The 25,383-nt window shown below is 40.0% G+C and overlaps 2 protein-coding genes across 2 annotated transcripts in view; one reads left to right on the plus strand and one right to left on the minus strand.

Annotated features, from left to right (window-relative positions):
- KLHL31 (kelch like family member 31) overlaps nt 1–8,042 on the plus strand; it is a 16,737-nt gene extending 8,695 nt beyond the window's left edge. Inside the window, exons 2-3 of the mRNA XM_069973428.1 lie at nt 3,280–4,484; nt 6,173–8,042. Of these exons, the coding sequence (XP_069829529.1) occupies nt 3,313–4,484; nt 6,173–6,905 (1,905 nt within the window). The 5' untranslated portion in view covers nt 3,280–3,312 and the 3' untranslated portion in view covers nt 6,906–8,042. The remainder of the gene's footprint in view (nt 1–3,279; nt 4,485–6,172) is intronic.
- Nucleotides 1–25,383, minus strand: part of LOC138794649 (elongin-A-like) — a 110,689-nt gene that overhangs the window by 70,158 nt on the left and 15,148 nt on the right. The gene's annotated exons all lie outside the window — the stretch shown is intronic.

Below are 25,383 nucleotides of genomic sequence, written 5' to 3' on the forward strand. Positions count from 1 at the left end.
AGGTAAAATATATGTTAAAGTATCCCCCCCTCCTGGAGACAATTCATTCCATACATGTCTTTACCTTTTCTGTCTCCTTCCCTCAGTTTTGAGCATGCTGCTTTCTGCTAGAGACACAAAAAACTCACAGTGAGTTCTTCAGCAACTTGACCTCAGATGAACTCTCCCAGCATTTCAAAGAAGCTATAAAGTTGCAAATAAGGAATTGTTTACATCAGCAGTCTCGGAACGGGGGGGGGGGGTGAGGAGAGGGGGTTGAGAGCAGAAATGGAATAATGTGTCTTTAGCAGAGAGCAGCAGCTCAAAACTTAGGGAAGAAGATAGAAAAAGTAAAGATATGTATGGAATGAATTGGGAGTGATTCATCATATATTTTAACTAACCGGGTAACCCCTTTAACTGTCTTGATAAACGGTGTTCTGCTTTAAAGGCAAAAGCAACCATAAGTCTATCTTTATTTAAAAGGTCTACAAGCTCTGTTCTCTGAATGTAGAGTATATAGATATTTTGAGCAGTATATGGTTAAATTTATTTCTTTTGCTGTTCATATACAATATATACAGCTATGGGTTTTACTGTATGTGGATTTCCTTGTGCAAAACCTGTTGAGATATATAAATGGTAATGTTATATGGTCACGGACAGCTGGGGATTACACTGCCATCAAGAAGCCTTATATATGTGTTCAGAGTGCTCCTTAATAACACATTCTAGGAAAGCCGGAGGGAGAATCTTTACTGGAAAATAGTTTTATGTTTCATACATGGGGGTAGAATCATATATATTTTTATTTTTTATTTTATAATTTTTATACTTTTAATTTAATTTCTGTTCTACTTGATAGAATTGACGGGTATATTCCTATTCGGTAGTGCCACAGATTTAATATTTAATATTTGCTTTTAGCTATGTTCACACAATGTAAAAATACATATTTTTACATAGTGTGAACATAGCCTTTAAGTTAAATTTAAAGTGTTTGGCACAATTAGATAAAAGAACCGTAGTATAAGGTTCCGCATACATCCCCGCCAAGTGCTTTAAAGCCATGTTCATACAACTTATGTTTTGCATAAATCACACCTGTTGTTGCAATTTGCAACAACGGCCAAGATTTATGCAAAACATGCGTTGTATTTGAAAGAATAGAATCCCGGCCGAAGCGTATACACATAGTATACACTCTGGACAGGATTCAAAACGGCCACACGAAAACCTGACTTTTCAGTTTTGTGCAGCCGCTATTCATTGAATAGTGGCTGGACAGACATGTCAGTTCACACAATGGAGAGTGCGGTTCTGGCCGCATCCAAATTCAACAGAAATAAAGATGATCTTCTCTGACACCGGCCGTTCTGTGACCCAGCTGGGTCACAGAACGGCCGGTCTCATACGCCATGTAAACATGGCCTAAATCTGTAAGGCAGTGGTCATGCTCTTAGTTTCTCTGGACAAGCCCTTAAAACACATAAAATCCCTTTATATGATATTTTCTAACTAGGCAACTCATTCTCAGAATGCTTTTCTAAGTGTAGATGATCTGCAGTTTTTGATATGCCCCATAGTCCCCATTTAATGTAGTATAAGGCTACGTGCACACAACAATTTCCAACGAACGTTATTTAACATCATTGCAATTATTAAAAATGAAAATAATAAACAGCAACTGCGTACCTGCCTGCACTCTCGGTCCCTGCTCACTGACGGCCCCCTCAGCCAATCAGTGCGCGGTCTTGCTCAGCCAATCAGTGCGCTGTCCTGCTGCAACCAGTGATTGGCTGAGCAGGCTGTCAGTGAGCAGGGACCCAGAGACTAAATCAAACGAGGGAGCGCAGGCGGTAAGAATCGGATGTTTATTATTTTTATGGCAGCTAAATAGTTAAATATGGCTGTCACTACATAACTGGCAGTGTAAGATTCACTGTGAACGCTGTTACATGAGAACACATCCTTACACAGGATTCTTTTCACATCTTTTTTTTTCCCCACAACCTTAAGTGTATACATCAGCGTATGCTTCCTATGTATAAATACTGAAGCCAAATCCTAGGGAAATAATCTTTGGGAATTAAATGTTAAGTAGTTTTGAAGGTCACAACATTCACGGCCACCTGCATCCCAGAACTCTTGGTTGTCATGGTAATAATCGTAGAACTATTGCACCAATTGTGTGTTTGTTCCTATAAAATGTATTTTTAATAAACATGAAATTTGGTCATGGGGACAAAAGTTAGGAGAAGGTCTACCAAAGCACAGTGCCGCATGATGGTATCACACTGAACTGCAAGGACCAGAGAGCTAAAACAGTTGTCTTTAAAGGGATGTTGTTACCCTCCTTAGGCTATGTTCACACAATGTACATTTTTTTTAAATCACGGCCGTTGTACAACGGCTGTGATTTTTACTAGAATATACATTGCATTGCTGTCTATGGGATCTTTTGCGCTGCCGCAAACAACTGACATGTCAGTTTTCTGTGGCCGCTATTCATTGAATAGTGGCCTTAGAAAACCATGTCAGTGTTCACTGTGGAGCGAGCGTCTCTGGCTGCTTGCTCCATAGTGTGCAGGGGAGAGTTCTGATGCGGGCGGGCAGGGATGCGCCCGCATCCCAACTCTGTGGCCATAAAGATCATCCGGCCGGGATGATCTTTTCAGAGACCGGCCGGGTCACAGAACGGCCGGTCTCTTACGACGTGTGAACATGGCCTTACTCTGTGTGTGGTTCTCTGCCCTATCCACAAGCTTAGATGCTGCACATTTCATATATACCTGTATAAAACTTATCTGTGTCTTCTTTCTGATCTAAAATTGCTTAAATTTTATCAGTGGACAGTGTCACCAAGGTGGAGCTTCATGGCACTTGGCCATCTTACCTGGGAGTCAGGGTCCAACTGCCATGAAGCCCCGCCTAGGTGACACTGTCCATATAGGAGAGGGGGCCAAACTGCCATGAAGCCCCGCCTAGGTGACACTGTCCATATAGGAGAGGGGGCCAAACTGCCATGAAGCCCCGCCTAGGTGACACTGTCCACTGATGAAATGAAGCAATTTTTGAGCAGAAAGAAGACACAGAGAAATGTTATACAGGTATATATAGAATGTGCAGAAAGGAGCAGAAACATTCTATTCTGATGGGTGAAAAAAAAGTCTGTCAACGTTTGAAGATTTTTTTTATCCAACCTACATAAAATAAATCTATGGCAACTGATGTATCATTTATGTTTTTCCATTTATGTTGTACCTCAACTTGACTTATTTTGTATTAATTTTCTTGCAGAGAGGTCTTGGCTGTGATTCCTGTATTGCAGTCATGGCACCGAAAAAGAAGAATGTCAAGAAAAATAAGTCAGACATCAACGAGATGACCATCATTGTAGAAGACAGTCCTCTAAGCAAACTCAACGGGATTAGCGGCTTAATTGAAGGAGGAAATGGCTTCAATTACATCTCCACGGAGGTTTCTGACTCCTCATATGGAACCAATCTTATGGAAGGGTTAAGCAGGATGAGACAAGATAGCTTTCTGTGTGACCTCACCATTGGTACCAAAACAAAATCATTCATGGTCCATAAGGTAGTAATGGCGTCCTGCAGCGAATACTTCTACAACATTCTGAAGAAGGATGCCTCCACCCAGCGGGTTGATCTAAATGATATCTCTCCTTTAGGTCTAGCTACAGTAATAACCTATGCCTACACTGGTAAAATTACTCTGTCTTTGTACACCATCGGTAGTACCATATCGTCAGCCACCTACCTTCAGATAAATACCCTCGTAAACATGTGCTGTGACTTTTTACTGCAGGAAATCAATGTTGAAAACTGCATGTATGTGGCTAATATTGCAGAAACCTACGGACTTAAAAGTACAAAAGAAGCGGCACAAAAGTTCATCAGGGACAACTTCATTGAGTTCTCGGAAACGGATCAGTTCCTAAAACTAACGTATGATCAGATAAATGAACTTCTTATAGACGACGAGTTGCAGTTACCATCCGAAATAGTCGCTTTCCAGATTGCAATGAAATGGTTAGATCACGATGAAAAAAGAATAAAGTACGCCTCCGGTCTTATAAGCAATATCAGATTTGGCACTATCTCAGCTCAAGACTTGGTAAACTACGTCCAATCGGTGCCAAGAATGATGCAAGATACAGAATGCCATAGACTTCTGGTTGAAGCCATGAATTATCACCTGCTTCCTTATCACCAAAACACCCTACAATCAAGAAGAACAAAAATACGAGGAGGAACAAGAGTTCTGGTGACCGTAGGAGGCCGGCCAGCATTGACAGAGAAGTCTCTTAGCAGGGAGATCTTGTACAGGGATCCGGAAAATGGATGGAAAAGGCTATCGGAACTACCAGCCAAGAGTTTTAATCAGTGTGTGGCAGTGATGGATGGCTTTCTTTACATCGCTGGTGGTGAAGACCAAAATGATGCCAGAAATCAAGCCAAGCATGCAGTCAGCAATTTCTGCAGGTAATTGTATATTCAATCAAGTAAAATATGAGATACTCTGCCGTTTTTTTATTCAAAGACTGTATTGCAGTTCTGCTTGAAACACCTAGGCTGGGTTCACACTACGTTTTAGCAATTAGTTTTTTTAGGTGGTTTTGCAAAAAAAAAAACTGATGGAAAAGCAGATGCATTTGTGTGCATCCATTTTGATACATTTTTCCATTGACTTCCATTATAAAAAAAAGGATCAAAATGCATCCTTTTTTTAACATAGACAAAAACTTAGATGACCTTATTTTGGTGTACGTTAAAAAAAGAGACACGTTTCGATCCGGTTTTTTTTATAATGGAAGTCAATAAAGAAATTATTAAAATAGGTGCACACAAATACATCTGTTTTTCATCTTTTTTTTTTGCAAAAATGAATTTAAAAAACGTGAACCTAGTGTGAACCCAACCTTACCCCTACATTCTTTTAAGATCAAATAAAGACATTTACCAAGGAGTCTAATTTGTGTGACTCTTCTAATGAGGATTGGTGCATATTTTGTTCCAATATCTTTTGACTAATTTATTAAAATGCAGCCCTGCCATAGTGAATGCCTCTAAATAAAAAGTCGCAAAATTGTTGCCAAAGAAAGTTTTTAAAAAGTCACAAACAAATTCACCTGGTATTGACCAGATGTAGTGCTGCACCAGTTTCTGCAACTTAAGGTTAAGCTTAAGGGTAGCTTCACACGTACCGGATCAGCAGCGGATTTCACGCTGCAAGTTTGCAGCGAAACACGCTGCGGATCCTGGTAGTGTGAAGTGTCTATGGGGTAACATATCTGCAGCAGAATTTTCATTCCACTGCGGATATGTGACCCGACGCCTTTAACCCTGCGCTGCCCTCAGCCCCCGAAGCATATATTAGCTGCTCAGCGCCGTAGCTGTGTGTGAGGCTCCCGGCTCCCTTCAGTCTCCATCAGCCTGACTGACAGTCTGCTGCTGTGCACTAATTGGCTGATGGGGAGCAAGGGGAGCCGCACACACACAGCCGCGGTGCGGAGCAGGTAATGTATGCTCCGGAGGCTGTGGGCGGCGCAGGGTTAAAGGGGCCAGGTCACATATCCGCAGTGGAATGAAAATGTGACCCATTTAACTTCTCACTACCAGGATCCGCAGCAGATTTTGCTGCAAACTCGCAGCATGAAATCCGCTGCGGATCCGGTACGTGTGAAGCTACCCTAATGCTCAAAAACAGCAGATAAAAAAAGTTGCATCTGAGAAATATTCACCTGTCGAATTCATAAAAAGAACTAAGATCAAAAATAGGTGAAAAATCCAATTATTCACCTAAAAGTAGGTGCAAAGCCCTTGATAAATTTCCCCATTAGTATTTATTGTTCTCCCCCCAGCAATTTTTACTACAGTATAGCCTTTCTGTGGGATTAGGGCCCTATTACACAGGACGATTATCATACAGAAAATCGTTCATATTGAAACGATAATCGTCCTGTCTAATTGCAAGCAAAGATCAAAAAATCGTTTGTGTCGTTGATGTAGATCTGGTTTTAAAATCATTGTTAATCAGTTGCTAACTGTTTGTTAATCGTTTGCTGTAATTCCACATTTGTTCACTAATTGTAAGAGTAATCACAGTACTCTTAATTTATTTAATGAGCACTCCAATCATTCTAATTTCCCCCATTTTTTCCGTATTTTAGATATGACCCACGTTTCAACACATGGATTCACCTTGCAAACATGACCCAGAAGCGTACCCACTTTAGCTTGAATGTTTTCAATGGTCTCCTTTATGCCATTGGTGGTCGCAATTCTGAAGGTTGCCTAGCTTCACTTGAGTGTTATGTTCCTTCAACCAACCAGTGGATGCCAAAAGCACCACTGGAGGTTGCAAGGTGCTGCCATTCCAGCTCGGTCATTGATGGTAAGATCTTGGTCGTAGGTGGCTACATCAATAACGCATACTCGCGCTCTGTTTGTATGTATGACCCGTGTAATGATAGCTGGCAAGATAAGGCAAATTTGAGTACACCTAGAGGATGGCATTGCTCTGTTACACTTGGTGACCGAGTGTATGTTATGGGTGGTAGTCAACTCGGTGGCCGTGGCGAAAGAATCGATGTCCTTCCGGTTGAGTGCTTCAATCCCCACAATGGTCAGTGGAGCTTTGCTGCTCCTCTGCAGAATGGAGTGAGCACTGCCGGGGCTTCTACGCTAAATGGCAAAATCTACTTGGTGGGCGGCTGGAATGAGGTGGAAAAGAAATACAAGAAATGCATTCAGGCCTACAACCCTGATCTTAACGAATGGACTGAGGAAGACGAATTACCGGAGGCGACAGTAGGAGTATCTTGCTGTACTATCACAATGCCAAATTTTAAAACACGGGAATCCAGAGCAAGCTCGGTGTCTTCAGTGCCAGTCAGTATATAAATGAGAAATTTATAAGAATCCAGTACTTTAACGATAGCACACTGCTTTTCAGGCACCAGGCCAATGTAACGAAATAATAATAATAATTTAAAAAAAAAATGTTGTAACTATATTATTTATAGGTTGTCTCAGCAGGCCCATTCGTATTCCTTGGTGCATGACGGGAAAAAAAAAAAGAATTTTATGTAGACAAAACATTGTCTATAAAATGTCAGAGTGGCAGGAAGTATTCAATGATCCATCAGAAAAAGTCTTCATATTGCTTTGGAAATTGTAGGCTGATGTACTACGTTATAATAATCCATTTATTTAGTGCATTACATGTACTGCAGTAGAATAATCTGGCCATAAGGCATTGTTACGTGCATTTTCATTTACAATGGAGATCAAACAATGAAATAAATAAGCTAGAAAGATCTTATAATGATAATGAAATCTGAAGGATGAAGCCAACAGTGAAGCAGATGGTGTGTCGGCTGTTTTGGTGCATGAAAAGTGATAGTTTTTTTCCTGTACATTAGTATTTGGTAGTGGATGCTGTGAATGTTTTCTGGATGGTATTTTATTTGTTAAAGGAGAAGTTCCACCAGCTATGAAATCTGCAGGCAGGTAGGGGTTAAAATAACGAGCATGTTAACTCATCCGTCCCCCGTGCCTCTTAGCACCGCAGCCAGGTCCTGTTCGAGTGATTGCCTGCTCAGCCAATCAATGACTGGGGAGGGACACCAACCCTGTCACTGACTGGCTGAGCAGGCAGTCGCTCAGCCGCCCTGTGATGTTGCTGGTGCAGGAGCCGAGTAAGTGACGTACCTGGTTTCCTGCAGAAGATGACGTCACTACAAGGCAAAGGGAACAGGTTAGTGAACCTGTTAGTTATTTTCACACCCCTGCCTGCCTGCAGATTTCAAAGTAAGGGTACAAACACACACACCGTATATGCAGCAGATACGCAGCAAATACGCAGCAGATTTGATGGTGAAGACTTGATGCTGTGTTCAGTTATTTAGATCTAATCTGCTGAGTATCTGCTGCGTATTTGCTGCGTATCGCAGCAGTAAATACGTTGCGTATACGGTGTGTGTGTTTATACCCTAAATGGGACTTTTCCTTTAACATTAATCTGTATTTAAAGGGCAACTCCAGCAAAAAAAAAAATAATATATATATATATATATATATATATATATATATATATATATATATATATCTTTCAATCAACTGGTACCAGAAAGTGCCAGAGATCTGTAACTTACTTTTATTAAAAAATCGCAAGTTTTCCAGTACTTATCAGCTGCTGTATGTCATAGACATAGATGAAGATATTAAGGACATACAGCAGCTGATAAGTGCTGGAAGACTGGAGACTGGAGAGTAAATTACAAATCTCTGTCATTTTCTGACAGCAGTTGATTTGAACGATTTTTTTTTTTTTTTTGCTGGAGTTGCCCTTTAAGGCATTTTTAATGTAAGTGACTTAGCAATTGCTTTGAAGGTGTACAATAATAGCGGGAAGGTGCATTGTAGGTTTCCTTTATTGTAGTGTAATAACACGAAAATAAAACCGCCCTCATCTTTTGTATATAATACTAACCTATCATCTCTTCATAACAAAATGAAATAAAATCACATTTCTGTTGGTTACTATGTATTTGCACTTTTTCCATTAATTTAAAGTGTTGATGCTTGATCAGCTACAACCCATAAATTATAACCATCTAATGAATCAGTGTCTAAACCTCAGTGATTACAAGCCTGAGACCCTACGGCACACTACAGCCCCCATGTTATACTTACAGATCCAGGACATTGATAGACGTAGAGTAGTTAGTGGATAGATAGCTTCAGCAACAGTCACCCTGTACTAAAAGGATCAGTTCCTGAAATAGGATCTATTTGACCCCCTTAGAGCCACTGCATTTACTAGTTGACCCCTTGTTCCCACCATGGTACACGTAGACTGTTCCAAAGTGTGAAGACGCCACCAGAAACTCCTTATATTCTAGCCTTATGTGGAATGGGATATTTAAATTACAACTGTAATATATATATATATATATATATATATATATATTTTAGACAGCTGTTGATTGACAGCTAACCGTCCAGCTATACACAGAATAGCCAATCAGAATGGAAAATCAAGTGGGCACAGATACTCATGAATATCAAGGACTAGACACACCCACTATTGCACAGTCCTCTGTGTCCTCAATATTGATGAGGATAGCAGGAGAACGGCTGCACAGGTCAATGTAAATTACATCATTCTGTTCAGCGCCTGTGTACCTAGAGTAGTATAAAGCTAATGACAGAGTCTCTTTAAGTTTTAGGAAACGTATACTTTTCATTAAACATGAAAAGCTACATGCAGAAGAGTACTTTTTCAACATATAATTACAGATAATTGTTAACTTATCCATTTTATATATAACATGATCTATAGCATCGTTTCTTAACATTGCAGATGAGGTCAGTGTATTAGTGTCCATATTTAGGAGCTTCATGGTAAATACTATAGTCATTGCTGGCAGTGCCTTTCCCAATAAAACCACCAATGATTTACAAAGCAATATAATGTTTTTTATTGATGTATTGCTACATGTAAGATAGGGAAAAAATGCATTCAAAATGCAGACATTAAATTCACAGTACTGAATTTCTATGTCTTGGCTTTGGATGCTTATTGGAATCTCAAACAGCAGGAAAATGTAATAATATATCATACATGGCTATGTAGACTTCATAACGTATAGATTTCACAGTAATGTTACAGAAAAATGCAAATTAAATTCTAAAAAAAAAAAAAAAGCTTCTAAAAAAAATTCTAAAAATACTGAACGAAATTTAAATATTATGACAAACGTGATGAGAAATGTACCATAATATATGGATTTTTTTTATATACAAAGTATTGTCTTTTCATGCTTATATATTCTCAAAAAATGATCAGATATCAGAGAAATCAGAGTTTTATGGAATCTTTACCATGAAGAAAAATAATTTCTCCCAGTTTACTATATTGAAGGTGAAGCCATTAAACAGGGCTTATTATTAGACCCCTTGCAAGTGGGTATAGGAAACGGTGCTCATAGCAAATATTATTAAATGAAAAACACGATGAATAATCCAGAGGAATGTTTTCTTACATTCTTTTAGTCGAATTTTTTTGCTTCTATTTTGTGGCGTGAGAAATGGACTGAATCCATAGCTATGTAAATACACCTTGAAGGATACATTTGGCCTTGCCTGACGCAGTGTTTTGTTTTTAGTAGCTGTATATTAAACATGCAGATTGAAGTATCCCTCATTAATGTGAATGATATCCTTTTATTTTGATGGTACCAACCCTTAAAGGGGTTTTTCTAAACCAATACAGCAATAAATGTTATGGAAATGTACTTCCTGAGTTGTCCTCTTGGGGGTAGTCTTTTAAAAAAAAAAATTCAGTTGCTTCAGAGTTGATATCTTTTTCTACATAGGGAACAGATGATTGGTGAGAACCATTATTGCAGCCTTAGAGTGTCACTGTCATTATAACTTTCAAAATCTAAAACAAAAGTAGATGTCATATAAAGCAAGTTTGCCATTTATATTCACTATTTTGTTATCATGCTGTAAATTAAATCTATACTTACCAGAAATCCAGGTCCAGTCTCATGAAGGCTGCTCTATAACAGCTATACTTACTGTATCCAGGTCCAGTCTCCTGAAGCCTTCTATATAACATTAATACTTACCAGAAATCAAGGTCCAGTTTCCTGTAGTCTGCTATATAACAGCTATACCTACTTGTTTCCAGGTCCAGTCTACTGAATGCTGTTTTATATTGTATCCAGGTCCAGTCTCCTGAAGGCTTCTAAATAACATTTATACTTAACAGAAATTAAGGTCCAGTCTCCTGAAGGCTGCTATATAACACTTACTATAATACTTACTTGTATCCAGGTCCAGTCTCCTTAAGGCTGCTATATGACAGCTATATTTACTGGTATACAGGTCCAATCTCCTGAAGGCTGCTATATAACAGCTATACTTACTTGTATCCAGGTTTAGTCTCCTGAAGCTTTTTAGTCTTGTGCTGGTTGAGAAAAAAAAGAGACTAAACACATGAAGTCCTGGCCAGTACAGAGAGTCACGGCTCAATGTGTCCATCAATCACATGACTGCCTTCTCTGAGTAGAGATGACTTGAGAAACACGGGACGTCCTGTTTTTAGACTCCTTGAAGAAAAAAAAGAGTCAAAACACAGGAAGTGCCGTGTTTTCCATGATAACTAAATAAATAATTATAAATGTAAATTGCCAACTTGCTTCATATCACATCTACTGCTGATTCAGGTTTGAAAAGTTGTAACAACAGGGACACTCTAGAGGTTGTGACTCTGCTTTCCATTAACACTCAATAGATCTTGCTATAGACTAATTGCAATTACACTGGAAATCCATTATTTACTATAATAAAGTCTACTTACAGTCTCACAGCACCTGGGTATAGCTTTATACAAGAGGACAGTTTGAGGAATGGGATGCGAGGTGGCATGCTCCTTACAATATGCTGCCCAGGGAAGTGGGTATTAAAAACACTCACTTACCTCTCTCACTCTCTCACAGCCGGTGCTGGCTACATACAGGCAGTGGGGGAGCGAGGGAGGTAAGTGTTAATAATAATATGAAATCATTTGGATGAAACAAAACATTACTACAACATTACAAGTGCTATAAATTGATTTTCTTTAATTCCCTGTTTGTACCCAGAATGTTGGATTAGAGAGTCAAGGACGGGTTGACTGTCCGAAATGACTTACTCTCTATTTAAATGAATGTTGGAATTGGATGACTTGAAGGAGATGGAATTAGACAAGTTGTAATAAAAGTATTAAGCAGCTATACGCGAACTGGGCTGAGTAGGTAACAGATAAGTAACACACATAAATTTAAAGGGGTACACCAGCGAATTTATTTTTTTTTTTTTCAAATCTCGTGTCTTCCCATACTTATCAGCTGCTCTATGTCCTGCAGGAAGTGATGTACTCTTTTCAGTCTGACACAGTGTTGCCACCTGCTGCCACCTCTGTCCATGTCAGGAACTGTCCAGAGCAGGAAAGGTTTTCTATAGTGATTTGCTACTGCTCTGGACAGTTCCTGACATGGACAGAGGTGGCAGTAGAGAGTCAGACTGGAGAGAATACACTACTTCCTGCAGGACATCCAGCAACTAATAAGTATGGGAGGACTTGAGGTTTTTAAATAGAAGTAAATTACAAATCTATATAACTTTCTGACACCAGTTGATTTGAATGAAAAAGATTTTTGCTGGAGTACCCCTTTAAGAGCATGTTGGAGAAATTTGTGTGGCTATCTGCTCCTATGCCTGGGTGCGGCACATGATAGCCTTAGCTGAATGTCTCAAAATTGCAATGGAAAAATAAATCGAAACTCTGTCCACACTTTAATGGAATTCAAGTTGAAAGTTAATGTCCTGGAATTTGGGAAACCTCCCTACAAATATAAACACATTGTTGGTGAATGACAAGTGAATTATGTTTGTTAAGTCAGTGGGAGTTAAAGAAACTAATCTAACAGTGTGCATAGGTCCACATCATAAGGCTTCTCTCACTCTATTGATGGCGCTGTGATATACCCCACTGCCTTACAATGGGGTCCTCTGGGGTTATATTGGATTTAGAAAACCCATTCATAAATATCTTATTACAGAATTTTCTCTTATTAGGTGAAAGGAGTCTTGTTCTCCATCTACAGCAGGGGTAGAGAACCTTGGCTCTCCAGCTGTTGCAAAACTACAACTCCCATCATGCCTGGACAGCTAAAGCTTAAAGGGGTACTCCAGCGAAAATCTTTTTCTTTCAAACTAACTGCTTTCAGAAAGTTTTATAGATTTGTCATTTACTTCTATTTAAAAACTTCAAGTCTTCCTATACTTATCAGCTGCTGTATGTCCTGGAAGAAGTGGTGTATTCTTTTCAGTCTGACACAGTGCTCTCTGCTGCCACCTCTGAACATGTCAGGAACTGTCCAGAGCAGGAGAGGTTTTCTATGGGGATTTTCAGCTGCTCTGGACAGTTCCTGTCTCGGACAGAGGTGGCAGCAGAGAGCACTGTGTCAGACTAGACAGAAAAAAACATTTCCTGCAGGACATACAGCTGCTGATGACTACTGGAAGACTTTTAAAGATATTCAAATAGAAGTAAATTACAAATCTAGATAACTTTTTGAAAGCAGTTGGTTTAAAAGAAAAAGATAACCCCTAAATATCAAGAGTAACAATAGATCCTATAGATGAGCCTTATGGTCCTGTAATGCTATTAATGTAGTAAAAAGTTAAATCCATTTATGAAATTCTTTAACAATTAAAGGGGTCATCCAGCGCTACAAAAACATGGCCACTTTCCCCCCTCTCTTGTCTCCAGATTGGGTGGAGTTTCAAATTTAGTCCCATTGAAGTAAATGGAGCTTAATTGCAAACCACACCTGACCTGGAGACAAGAGAGGGGGGAAAGGTGGCCGTGTTTTCGTAGCGTTGGATAACCCCTTTAATCACAATAGGTTTTAATATAGGGAAACATGGGGGTTAGTACCAACAGAATATACAGTACTATATTCAATCATTCTGCTGTTATGTATGATTCTCCTATTAGTTGTAATAAAATCTATCCGGAAACAAAGCATTACGTGACGTTTGACCACAAGGGAACAGAAAGCTTTATATTGTTTAGTAAATTCTAAAGAAAAAACAATTTTTTTTTTTTTTTTAAATAATGGAGAATATTGTTTGTAAGTGGACTAAGAGATGATTAGAGCTGCCCAGTATAGACATATAAGTTATCTATCAGGATGGTCTGTACCAATCGTATTCATTGGAAAGTATCAGTGCGATTTGTTCTTGTTGTTATTGGTATTGTTATAAGAACTCTATACAAATCTGCTGAAAACAATGGAAAGAACATAAAACTGTGGAATAATCATTTACAGAATAAATAAATAGTCTTCATATTCACATTTAAATAAAAGAAACATGAACTACCCGTTGTCTGTGTCCCTGTGTTTTACGACCTTATGGAGGGACAATGATATATAAAATGGCTGCCTTCCTAATCACCCCCCATTTCTCTGGGACATTCCTGCTTTACAGATATGAAAATGACAGGGTCATAGCTAAATTGTCTCCTGTTGTAGCTTTACAGATGAAGCAGACCATGCTTTTCAGTCTAATTTAAAGGGGTACTCCAGCAAAAAATCTTTTTCTTTCAAATCAACTTGTTACAGAAAGTTATGTAGATTTGAAATTTACTGCTATTTAAAAATCTCAAGTTTACCCATACTTATCAGCTGCTGTATGTCCTGCAGGAAGGGGATGTATTCTTTCCAGTCTGACACAGTGCTCTCTGCTGCCACCTCTGTCCACTACTGCCAATGAACTTTATCTCTTTTGAATTGGAATGCAGTCACGTTCGGGTGTACCCACATTCCAAATAACCATAGCCGACAATGTAAAGTGCGGCCGTAGCCGCACTTTATACTGTCTGCACTGTCAACTGCGTGCGGCTGCTATTCAATGAATAGTGGATGCACAAAATTGACATGTCAGTTTTGAGTGCAGCCGTATGGAATCCCAGCCGGAGTGTATACAGTGTGTACAAACTCCAGCCGGGATTCCATAGAACACAACGTCATCAGACATTTTCAATAAATAGCGGCCGGTGTTGCAAAGCATGGTATTCCATACGACAACCCAGGCAGAGCAGCTGGGAAACAGGTACTAGGACACTGCATTTTGATTTACACACCATGAAATCTGCAGCATATACAGTATGTGTGAACATACTCTTAGGGCCCTATTACACTAACAGATTATCTGACAGATTTTTTTGAGCCAAAGCCAGGAATGAACTATAAACAGAGAACTGGTCATAAAGGAAAGACTGGGATTCCTCGTCTTTTCAAATCCACTCCTGGCTTTGGCTTACAAAAATCTGTCAGATAATCTGTTGGTGTAATAGGGCCCTTACAAAGTTTAATTTAACTTACTACCTGTTAGTTAGGGCTCTATTCCATTGGAGCTATAATCGGACGAATTGGCCCTATTCGGGCCGATTCGGTCGATTATCGCTCGGTGGAATAGAGCGAACGATCAGCCAATGATCGTGTCATTGGCTGATCGTTCATTTAGGGCCAGACCTAAAATCATCGGTCGCCACCTGCGCATCGCTACGGTGGAATAGCGGTGCGCGGCGGGCGACCGACGATTTGAGAAGCAGCACCGTACTTTACCTGTCCGGGCTTCTCCTCCGCTCCGTCTTTCTCCCCGGGTCCCGCTCGCAGCATCAGAGCAGGTTTAGATTTGTGTCATGATTTACGCCTGTTTCCAATTGAACACAGATGCGCCATTAGTAGCTTAGTCCCTATGCATATACATGATATATATATATATATATATATATATATATATATATATATATATATATATATATCAACACATTGAGAGACAGAAAAAAGCCAGAAAAAGACCCTAAAAAAGATGCAGGGCAAAAATTTCCATAAATACAAAAAAACTCACAAATTTTTACTATTAAAGGAGAAGTCCAGCTAAAATATTTATTAAAGTACTGTATTGCCCCCAAAAGTTATACAAATCACCAATATACACTTATTTTTTTCCCTGCACTTCCTACTGCATCAAGGCTTTACTTCCTGGATAACATAGTGATGTCACTTCCTGGATAACATGGTGATGTCACTTCCTGGATAACATGGTGATGTCACGAGCCGACTCCCAGAGCTATGTGGGCTGTGGCTGCTGGAGAGGATGATGGCAGAGGGACACAGGACACTGGAGGGACACTGAGCATGCCTCTGCCATCATCCTCTCCAGCAGCCACAGCCCACATAGCTCTGGGAGTCGGCTCGTGACATCCAGGAGGTGACATCGCCATGTTATCCAGGAAGTGACATCACTATGTTATCAAGGAAGTGACATCACCATATTATCCAGGAAGTGACATCACCATGTTATCCAGGAAGTGACATCACCATATTATCCAGGAAGTGACATCACCATGTTGTCCAGGAAGTGACATCACCATGTTATCCAGGAAGTGACATCACCATGTTATCCAGGAAGTGACATCACCATGTTATCTAGGAAGTGACATCACCATGTTATCCAAGAAGTGACATCACCATGTTATCAAGGAAGTGACATCACCACGTTATCCTGGAAGTGACATCACCATGTTATCCAGGAAGTGACATCACTATGTTATCCAGGAAGTGACATAACCATGTTATCTAAGAAGTGACATCACCATGTTATCCAGGAAGTGACAACACCATGTTATCCAGGAAGTGACATCACCATGTTATCCAGGAAGTGACATCACCACGTTATCCTGGAAGTGACACAACCATGTTATCCAGGAAGTGACATCACCATGTTATTCAGGAAGTGAAGCCTTGATGCAGTAGTAAGTGCAGGGAAAAAAGCACTTGGATGGAGCAAGACTACCCAGAGAAAATAAATGCCTAACCAGAGTAGTGGGTATAAAGGAACCTACTGCAAAAAAAGTGAAAAACTATCCTAGAAAGATTTAAAAAAAACATGTGCATTCACTACATATTAGAGGACCGAAGCAAATGGGAGAGTACCATACCTATGACATCCAACCTCACCTATTCACCCTACGTGTGTTTCATGTGATCCATGACAAAGCCACGTGAAATGTGCGTAGGGTGAGTAGGTGAGGTTGGATGTCATATGTATGGTACTGTCCAATTTGCTTTACGCCTGTGCATTCACTACTAGCCCAGATATATAATCTATATAGAAGTTGTATTTGTGTGTTTCAGCATGCTATTTAGGAGTATCATTACATCAATTGATACCTATCTGTCCCCCACTGCTTATTGTTTGTACTGTCTTTGCCTTTTAATTGCTTTTATGGATTGGTTTGTGTGTTGATTAATTAAAAAAATTGTGAATTTTTAGGATTTTTTCTTCTCCTGCATCTTATTTGGGGTCTTGTTTTGGCCCTCTCGGCCTATTTCTAATTGTTGAACGGGTCGTCAACAATTGGAGGGAAAGAATGGAATTATAAGGGGAAGGAGGCAAGTTTGCTAAATAAATGTATTTCACAAGGGCCTACAAGTGAATCTATGTTATTTGAGATAGGGTTTCCCCTTTAAGACCTCTAAACACATATCTTAGAACACTTCCAAGGCCACAGATCTCAGGCTACAACAGTGTAAGCAGAGTTAGGCTATGTTCACACTACGTAAAATAACGGCCGTTGTTTTCACCGGACGGACTTTTGCAACCAAAACTACGGCCGTAGAATTACGACCGTACGGGCTAGTCGTGAAACTACGGCCGTTGTTTCATTTTGATTCCTAGCATGTTTATAAACGAATGAAACAGGTCATTTACTTTAAATACTGTGCTCAGCCCGAGAAACCACTCAGAATTTTTTTTACATCAAAATAAAGTTTAATTCGGCAGATATAAGTTTTATGTTCGCGGCCGCATTGAAATCCACGGCCGTTGTTGCAGTATTACCGGCCGGAAACAATTGACATGATCATTTTTCACGGGGCCATATAAACAACGGCCGTTATCTGTTACGTGGTGTGAATTCAACGGCCGTAGTTACATTGGATTGCAATCATTATAGGGAACCTCAAAACAACGGCCGTAGTTTTGCGGCGCGGACAACGGACGTTATTTTACGTAGTGTTAACATAGCCTAAAGGCTGAACTCAACTCATCTGTGTTAGGGCTTTTTTCCACATCCCATATTCCATGGAAGAAGATTCAAACACTTTCCCCGCTCCCAGCATGATATTGATAAAAATAACGTCCACAACTGTAGCAAAACAGCACATGTGAAAGCCCCCTCAGTGAGAAAAAATGTTACCAGTTCTGGTGCAATATCAATGGGATTAAATGTTAGACATGACCTCCCTTAAAGGGGTACTCCAGCAAAAAACTTTTTCTTTCAAATCCAACTGGTTTCAGAAAGTTATATAGATTTGGAACTTACTTCTATTTAAAAGTCTTCCCATACTTATCAGCTAATGTATGTCCTGCAGGAAATGGTGTATTCTTTCTAGTCTGACACAGTGCCCTCTGCTGCCACCTCTGTCCGTGTCAGGAACTGTCCAGAGCAGTAGCAAATTCTTACAGAAATCCTCTCCTGCTCTGGACAGTTCCTGTCTCGGAGAGAGATGTCAGCAGAGAGCACTGTATCAGACTAAAAAGAAAGCACCACTTCCTGCAGGACATACAGCAGCTGATAAGTATGGGAAGACTTGATATTTTTAAATAGAAGTAAATTACAAATCTATATAACTTTCTGAAACCCTTTAAGGTATAATCCACATAAAATACTTCCTTAAGAATATTAAAAGTTCTGTACATGCAAGATTTAGTTCCCAAAGTCATATTTGGTAAATGTTCTGTTCTGCAGATTTTTTGATCACATCTATTTTTGTCCCAATTCTAAAGCAAATTAAAGTTAAACAAGTAATCTTACAAACAAACCTTTGCTGTTATTTTTTTTTTTTGTTTGGTTTAATCAGGGATAGGAAACCTTCAGCCCTCCAGCTGATGCAAAACTACAACTCCCATCATGCCTGGACAGCCAACGCTTTAGCTTTGGCTGTTCAGGCATGATGGGAGTTGTAGTTTTGCATTAGCTGGAGGGCCAAGGTTCCCTACACCCTCATTTAAATACTTGCATAAAAGTCTTAATGCTGAATATTTTTCTATTTCTTTAGCGAATGTATCTCTACAAAAGGGCCACTAGGTGTCACTATTTCTCTAGGAAATGTTATCACCTAGTTGCTAAACTGACAAATTAGTTATCACAATAAACATGTTGATAAATATTGCTTATTTACATATGAATAGACACAGGAACAATACTTGGATTTACTGTGTGTGTTCTAAGGGCCCTATTACACGGGACGATTATCGTGCGAAAAATTGTTTTATTGTTCGAATTTAAACGAAAATCATTCTGTGTAATTTCAGGAAACGATCGAAAAATCGTTCGTACGTCGTTGATCGTTCATTTAGATCTGAACCTAAAATTATCGTTACTCGTTCGCTAATCGTTCGCTGTAATTCCACGTTCGTTCGCTCAACTTCCGCTTTTGTTCACTAATCGTTCAGGGTAATTGCACATTGTTCATTGTTTTGCTGGGATCAGAGGGAATAAACGATCATTGTAACGATCGTATCTAAAAACCATCGTTCTGTGTAATATGATGAACGATTTCAGGTTAACGATAAACAATCTCGTTTGCGATCGTTTATCGTTAAAAATCGCTCTCTGTAATAGGACCCTAAAGTCCCTATTCCACAGGCCGACGAGAGGAGGAAACGAGCGCTGTCAGCGAGTGGGTGAGTCTGGGGGGGGCCACGGAGAGCTGCTGGGGGGCTGCCCAGGTGATTGCTAGATCGTCCGGGCAGCCCATAGCATACAGCAGCGTCTGCTGCTGACAGTCCTATTCCACGGGGCAGCGGATCGCTGCTATATCAATCATTTGTCTTTCAAAATGTTTGAAAGACAAATGACGCAATGATCAGCTGACATGAAGGATGTCGGCTGATCGTTGCCTTCTATTCCACAGGACGATTATCGGCCTGTGGAATAGGACCCTTAGTCCTTGTTATGTTTTTCCTTTGTTGCTCTAGCGTTCTCTCCTTGGGTTCACACTAGGTTTTTGCAATCCGTTTTTTTCAGCCGTTTTTGCAAAAAAAAAAAAAAAAAAAACGGATGGAAAAAAAGACGGATGCATTTGCGTTTATCTATTGTAAAAAAAAAAAGAACGGATCAAAACGCATACACAAAAACGTAGCTGACCTTACTTTAGTGTACGTTAAAAAAAAAGGATGCGTTTTGATTCTTTTTTTTTTTAAATAATGGAAGTCAATGGAAAAACGGATCAAAACGGATGCACACAAAGGCATTCGGTTTTTCTCTTATTCTATATTTATTCTTTTTTTTTTTTTGCAAAAAATGGATTGCAAAAACGTAGTGTGGACCAAGCCTTACAGGCAGGGTCCTCTCTCTCTATGTACCAGCCTCTCATTTACTTTATCAATACTATTTTCTTGATTCTATGTTACATGTACATTCTGTATGTCACCCCTAGTCATATGTATTAGTGCTCCTGAATCAAGAACAGTTAAATAAATAAATAAATAAATAAATAAATAAATAATAATAATAATAAAAAAATAACTTTCACAAGACCCTCCTAAAGGGTCACATAGAGTAGATGTTATGCTGTTGAATAATTCCTTGGCAGTTTAGCTAAGGACACTTGTAATATCACTCCTTAAAGGGGCCCTCCGGTGAAAATCTTTTTTTTTTTTTTTTTTCAAATCAAATGGTTTCAAAAAGTTATATATATATATATACACTCACCGGCCACTTTATTAGGTACACCTGTCCAACTGCACGTTACCACTTAATTTCTAATCAGCCAATCACATGGCGGCAACTCAGTGCATTTAGGCATGTAGACATGGTCCAGACAATCTCCTGCAGTTCAAACCGAGCATCAGTATGGGGAAGAAAGGTGATTTGAGTGCCTTTGAACGTGGCATGGTTGTTGGTGCCAGAAGGGCTGGTCTGAGTATTTCAGAAACTGCTGATCTACTGCGATTTTCACACACAACCATCTCTTGGGTTTACAGAGAATGGTCCGAAAAAGAAAAAACATCCAGTGAGCGGCAGTTCTGTGGGCGGAAATGCCTTGTTGATGCCAGAGGTCAGAGGAGAATGGGCAGACTGGTTCGAGCTGATAGAAAGGCAACAGTGACTCAAATAGCCAACCGTTACAACCAAGGTAGGCAGAAGAGCATCTCTGAACGCACAGTATGTCCAACTTTGAGGCAGATGGGCTACAGCAGCAGAAGACCACACCGGGTGCCACTCCTTTCAGCTAAGAACAGGAAACTGAGGCTACAATTTGCACAAGCTCATCGAAATTGGACAGTAGAAGATTGGAAAAACGTTGCCTGGTCTGATGAGTCTCGATTTCTGCTGCGACATTCGGATGGTAGGGTCAGAATTTGGCGTCAACAACATGAAAGCATGGATCCATCCTGCCTTGTATCAACGGATCAGGCTGGTGGTGGTGGTGTCATGGTGTGGGGAATATTTTCTTGGCACTCTTTGGGCCCCTTGGTACCAATTGAGCTTCGTTGCAATGCCACAGCCTACCTGAGTATTGTTGCTGACCATGTCCATCCCTGTATGACCACAATGGACCCAACATCTGATGGCTACTTTCAGCAGGATAATGCGCCATGTCATAAAGCTAGAATCATCTCAGACTGGTTTCTTGAACATGACAATGAGGTCACTGTACTCCAATGGCCTCCACAGTCACCAGATCTCAATCCAATAGAGCATCTTTGGGATGTGGTGGAACGGGAGATTCACATCATGGATGTGCAGCCGACAAATCTGCGGCAACTGTGTGATGCCATCATGTCAATATGGACCAAAATCTCTGAGGAAGCTTCCAGCACCTTGTTGTATCTATGCCACCAAGAATGGAGGCAGCTCTGAAGGCAAAAGGGGGTCCAACCCGTTACTAGCATGGTGTACCTAATAAAGTGGCCGGTGAGTGTATATATATATAAATTATTATTATTATTTTTTTTTTTTTACTTCTATCTAAAAATCTCCAGTCTTTCAGTACTTATCAGCTGCTGTATGCCCTACAGGAAATGTTGTTCCTGCACAGTGCTCTCTGCTGCCACCTCTGTCTGAGACAGGAACTGTCCAGAACAGTAGCAAATCCCCATAGAAAACCTCTTCTGCTCTGGACTGTTCCTGACATGGACAGAGGTGGCAGCAGAGAGCACTGTGTCAGACTGAAAAGAATACACCACTTCCTGCAGGACATACAGCAGCTGATAAGTATGGGAAGACTGGAAATTACAAATCTATGTAACTTTCTGAAAACATTTAATTTGAAAGAAAAAGATTTTTGCTGGAGTACCCCTTTGAGCCACCGATTTTCCATCACACCAGACCCCTATCTCCACCAAGCATCCGTAGAGCCCCATACACTGGGGGGCGGCAGATATGGCCGAAAAAAAGTATAAAGTTTTGACTCAGTGACTGCAGTATGTGATTGCTGCCATCTCTCCTGTAATACAGCCCATACGGGTGTTGTCTTGCTGGACAAATGCCTCATTAATAGCAGTAGCGTTATTTGTACAGCATTGTTATTGTGTGACTAATCCTTGAATAATAGTTGTGTTTATCTGGCATTTAACTTGCTTTAAACTAAAAAAAAAATGCAAACCTCAATTTTGGCAAAGACATGAACAGTAACAATGCACGTACACAATCTTATTATTATCAGTAGTGGTGGGGACTGAAAAAGGGTGCGCTCAGACCGATTCAAGTTTATTGGAGGTCATTAGAATATGTTAGGCTGGGTTCACACTAGGGCTGGGCGGTATACCGCAAAAATACCGATACCGTCACTGGCGTCGGTTAACCGACCTCAACTCTGCCAGGACGGTATCTGCGGTATTTTCCCCCCACACCCGGCGGCCGCATGCTCTGGTGCAGGGAGAGAGAGAGGGGTGCCGGGTGGAGAGACGGAGGCTGGAAAGCTTATGCTCCGATTCACCTCCCGAGCCAGGACGCACATATACTGCTGCAGGGCAAGAGATCCTGCTGCGGGGGGCTGAAGAAAAAGGCTGGAGATAGGACAGGCTGTACACAGACGGCAGCGTCCCCTCCAGTGTGAGCTCAGCGCTGCTGCCGGGCGGCTCTCTCCTCCTAACTCCTCTGGAAGCTGCACGGTGAGCCCTGCCCCCCCTCTCCCGCATATATAGTTGGGGTCAGGTATGGGTCGGCACCTCCATGCTTCACTGGCCACCGCACTCTGTCCCGCACAGGAATTCTCGGAGCCCCGTTATGTTTTGTCAGTGCTGGAAGCGGCCGTGTGCGACGCTCAGTCCGGGACACAGATACATGTGCTACAGCACCGAGTGACGGGCCGAGGATTCCTGTGCGGGAGAGAGAGAGCGGTGCCCGGGGGAGCAAGGAGGTGCGACCTATACCTGACCCCCTGCAGCCACTGAGTGAGAGAGAGAGAGAGAGAGAAAGATAGAGAAAGATAGAGAGAGAGAGAGAGAGAGAGATATAGAGCAATCAGAAAATCCACAGCACTCCAGCAGTAAAGGTATAGGGTGCCACCCCGCACTAAGTATCCTTCGTGCACATATACAGACTAAAAAATAGGGTTCCGGCACTCCAATAGGGAAGAAAAGTGTAGTTTATTTGCTCAAAGGAACATGCAGCAGCAACGTTTCCATGCCACAATCAGCACTGTTTTCAAGCTGGAACCCTATTTTTTGGTCGATAGATAGATAGAGAGATAGAGAGATAGATAGATAGGAGATAGATAGAGAGATAGAGATAGATAGGAGATAGATAGAGAGATAGATAGATAGGAGATAGATAAATAGATAGATAGATAGATAGATAGATAGATAGATAGATAGATAGATAGATAGATAGATAGATAGGAGATAGAGTTAGATAGAGAGATAGAGAGATAGATAGAGAGATAGATAGATAGATAGATAGATAGATAGGAGATAGATAGATAGATAGATAGATAGATAGATAGATAGATAGATAGGAGATAGATAGATAGATAGATGACAGATAGATATATAGATAGGAGATAGATAGAGAGATAGAGAGATAGGAGATAGATAGGAGATAGATAGATAGATAGATAGATAGATAGATAGGAGATAGATAGAGGAGTTAGATAGATAGATAGAGAGATAGAGGAGTTAGAGATAGATAGATAGATAGATAGATAGATAGATAGGAGAGAGATAGATAGATAGATAGATAGGAGATAGGAGATAGATAGATAGATAGGAGATAGATAGATAGGAGATAGATAGATAGGAGATAGATAGATAGATAGATAGATAGGAGATAGATAGATAGATAGATAGGAGATAGATAGATAGATAGATAGATAGATAGATAGATAGATAGATAGATAGGAGATAGATAGATAGATAATAGATAGGAGATAGGAGATAGATAGATAGATAGGAGATAGATAGATAGGAGATAGATAGATAGGAGATAGATAGATAGATAGATAGGAGATAGATAGATAGATAGATAGGAGATAGATAGATAGATAGATAGGAGATAGATAGATAGATAGGAGATAGATAGATAGATAGATAGATAGATAGATAGATAGATAGATAGATAGATAGGAGATAGATAGATAGATAGATGACAGATAGATATATAGATAGGAGATAGAGAGATAGAGAGATAGAGAGATAGAGAGATAGATAGGAGATAGATAGATAGATAGATAGATAGATAGATAGATAGATAGATAGGAGATAGATAGATAGATAGATAGATAGATAGATAGATAGATAGATAGGAGATAGATAGATAGATAATAGAGGAGATAGATGGATAGATAGATAGGAGATCTATCTCCTCTATCTATTATCTATCTATCTATCTATACATACACATATATATATATATATATATATATATATATATATATATATATATGTGTGTATATATAGATATATACATAGATAGATAAAGCAAACAATATAGGCAGCACACTAAACAAACTGTGGAGGCCAGCAGTCGAATACCAAGTCGGCTAGTAAAAATACTCTGCAGCACTCTGATGGTGATACAAACGTGAATTTATTCCATATAACAATGTGCAGCAAACTTCACAAGTAATATACGATGTTTTGGCGTCTCTTATGCCACTCTTAAGTGGCACTTGAAAATGGTGTAGGAGACGCCAAAACATTGTGTATTACTTGTGAAGTTTGCTGCCCATTGTGATATGGAATAAATTCACGTTTGTATTACCATCGGAAAATGGGGTTTTCAAAAGGGGTGTGGCTTTTAAAAGGGGCGTGTCATAATTATCGTTCAATTTATCGTTACCGCGGCTACATGTACGATAAACCGCGATATTGATTTAGGCCATTATCGCCCAGCCCTAGTTCACACTGCGTTTTTAGCATATGTTTAACGGATCCTTTTTTTTAACGGACAAAAAAAATAGTGTCAGCAACGTTTTTGCGTCCGTCAAAAAAAACGTATCCGTTTTGATCCGTTTTTTTTTATAATGGAAGTCAATGGAAAAACAGATCAAAACGGATGCATACAAATGCATTCGTTTTTGCAATCTGTTTTTGATCCTTTTTTTTTTTTTTAAACGGATTGCAAAAATGCAGTGTGAACCAGGCCTTAGGCCACTTTTAGACTGCAGTTTTGCGTTGAGCATTTTATTAGTAGTGTTTTAGTATTAGTAATCCAAAACTAGGAGTGGGTCCGAAAGACAGAGAAGGTGTAGAATTGTTCTGCAAAGCCTAAGCCAGGCGCAGGTCCGAGCAGCTTTAC

This window comes from Dendropsophus ebraccatus, chromosome 6, assembly GCF_027789765.1.
Source record: "Dendropsophus ebraccatus isolate aDenEbr1 chromosome 6, aDenEbr1.pat, whole genome shotgun sequence".
Classification (NCBI taxonomy): Eukaryota; Metazoa; Chordata; class Amphibia; order Anura; family Hylidae; genus Dendropsophus; species Dendropsophus ebraccatus.